The sequence below is a fragment of the Phytophthora parasitica genome, assembly GCF_000247585.1.
Source record: "Phytophthora parasitica INRA-310 unplaced genomic scaffold supercont2.152, whole genome shotgun sequence".
NCBI lineage: Eukaryota > Oomycota > Peronosporomycetes > Peronosporales > Peronosporaceae > Phytophthora > Phytophthora nicotianae.
In genome coordinates, this window is record NW_008649138.1 from 12,967 (window position 1) to 14,162 (window position 1,196).

The 1,196-nt window shown below is 47.6% G+C and overlaps 1 protein-coding gene across 1 annotated transcript; it reads left to right on the top strand.

The window, feature by feature from the left end:
- Positions 1-394: 394 nt before the first annotated feature.
- Positions 395-730, top strand: PPTG_19682 (hypothetical protein; the record flags this gene model as incomplete). Its single annotated transcript, XM_008918174.1, has 1 exon — positions 395-730. The coding sequence occupies one exon, from the start codon at positions 395-397 to the stop codon at positions 728-730; it is 336 nt and encodes a 111-aa protein (XP_008916422.1).
- Positions 731-1,196: the final 466 nt, after the last annotated feature.

Consider the following 1,196-nt stretch of genomic DNA (forward strand, 5'->3'; position numbering starts at 1 on the left):
CCCATGCAATGATATCGAGTGGACGTGCACGTGTCCGTTCTGGACAAGTCTGATGTTGCCGTGTCAGCATTTGATGTATGTTTGTCGGTACGGGCATGGTTTTGAGGAGTTGCCCATTGTGACGATTTCGTATCGGTGGAGCATGGCCGAGGCCACGAAACTGTTCCGTCAACTTGAGAAAGGTGCGTCGTCAACCAATACAGTGACGAGCACCATCAAGTTAAAAAAAAACTCCGCAAGATGGAGAGCTATGTCCGAAGCAACGTTATCTTCTACTAGCAACGTTAACCATACGAAGATCGATTTAGGTTCTAGGGCTCGTGTCGCTTACGTACTTTTTCGTCGCCGAGAAAGTGGAAATGTTGTCGTTCTGTCATCTGAGTAGAGGTACACCATGACAAAGAGTGTGTTTAAACCCTTGTTGAACCATCTACAGGGTACTGGCTTCTACAAAGTGCTTGAAAAGTGGGAGGGTTTCGTGGCTGATGCCGTGAAGAATACAGACAAAGCCAGCGACCCTAGTGACACGGACGAAGGCAATGATGTGGACATTACGAATTATTACGATACCGTACAGCTAATGGAAGAAATGGAGAAGAGGCAGTATGAGGAGGAGAAGGAGGAGGAGTACATTTGCCCGCCAACGCAACCATCGACTGTACTCTGCGACGTTAACACAGTCGGCGACGTTACCAGAGCAAGCGACGTTAACAGAGACAGCTGCCAATAACGCGAAAGCGCCAACAGCATCACCCTATGTGCAGTCAAGAATGTAGCTTACGTTACCAACATGAACAGCACCCCGCCTCTTTCTCCTTTGCCTCGAGAACCAGAAATCGTACGATGGATATCTGCAATGAATAGTATGGAAAAATGAATGTGAGGTTGCAATAGTAGATGGTTTAACCCAAGTAGTGAATGGAGCTCGAGTACAGCTTAATAGAAGTATGTGCGGTGAACTTCCCAGCAATGTCAAGGCGTGGAGTGAGCTGGACGACCAGCAGCGAGCAGCCTTCCGCTTGTTACTACGCGTTTAGGTTTGTGCTCTTGGCTTCACCGGCTTGAAGTTTAGCCTAACATTTTGGCTGACAAAGATTAACAGACACAGGGGGTTAATGAATACGGGTTCATTTTAACGCATCCAAGTTTCACACACGTTTGGACCGTGACAAGTGCGAGGACGGCTAAATATGTGT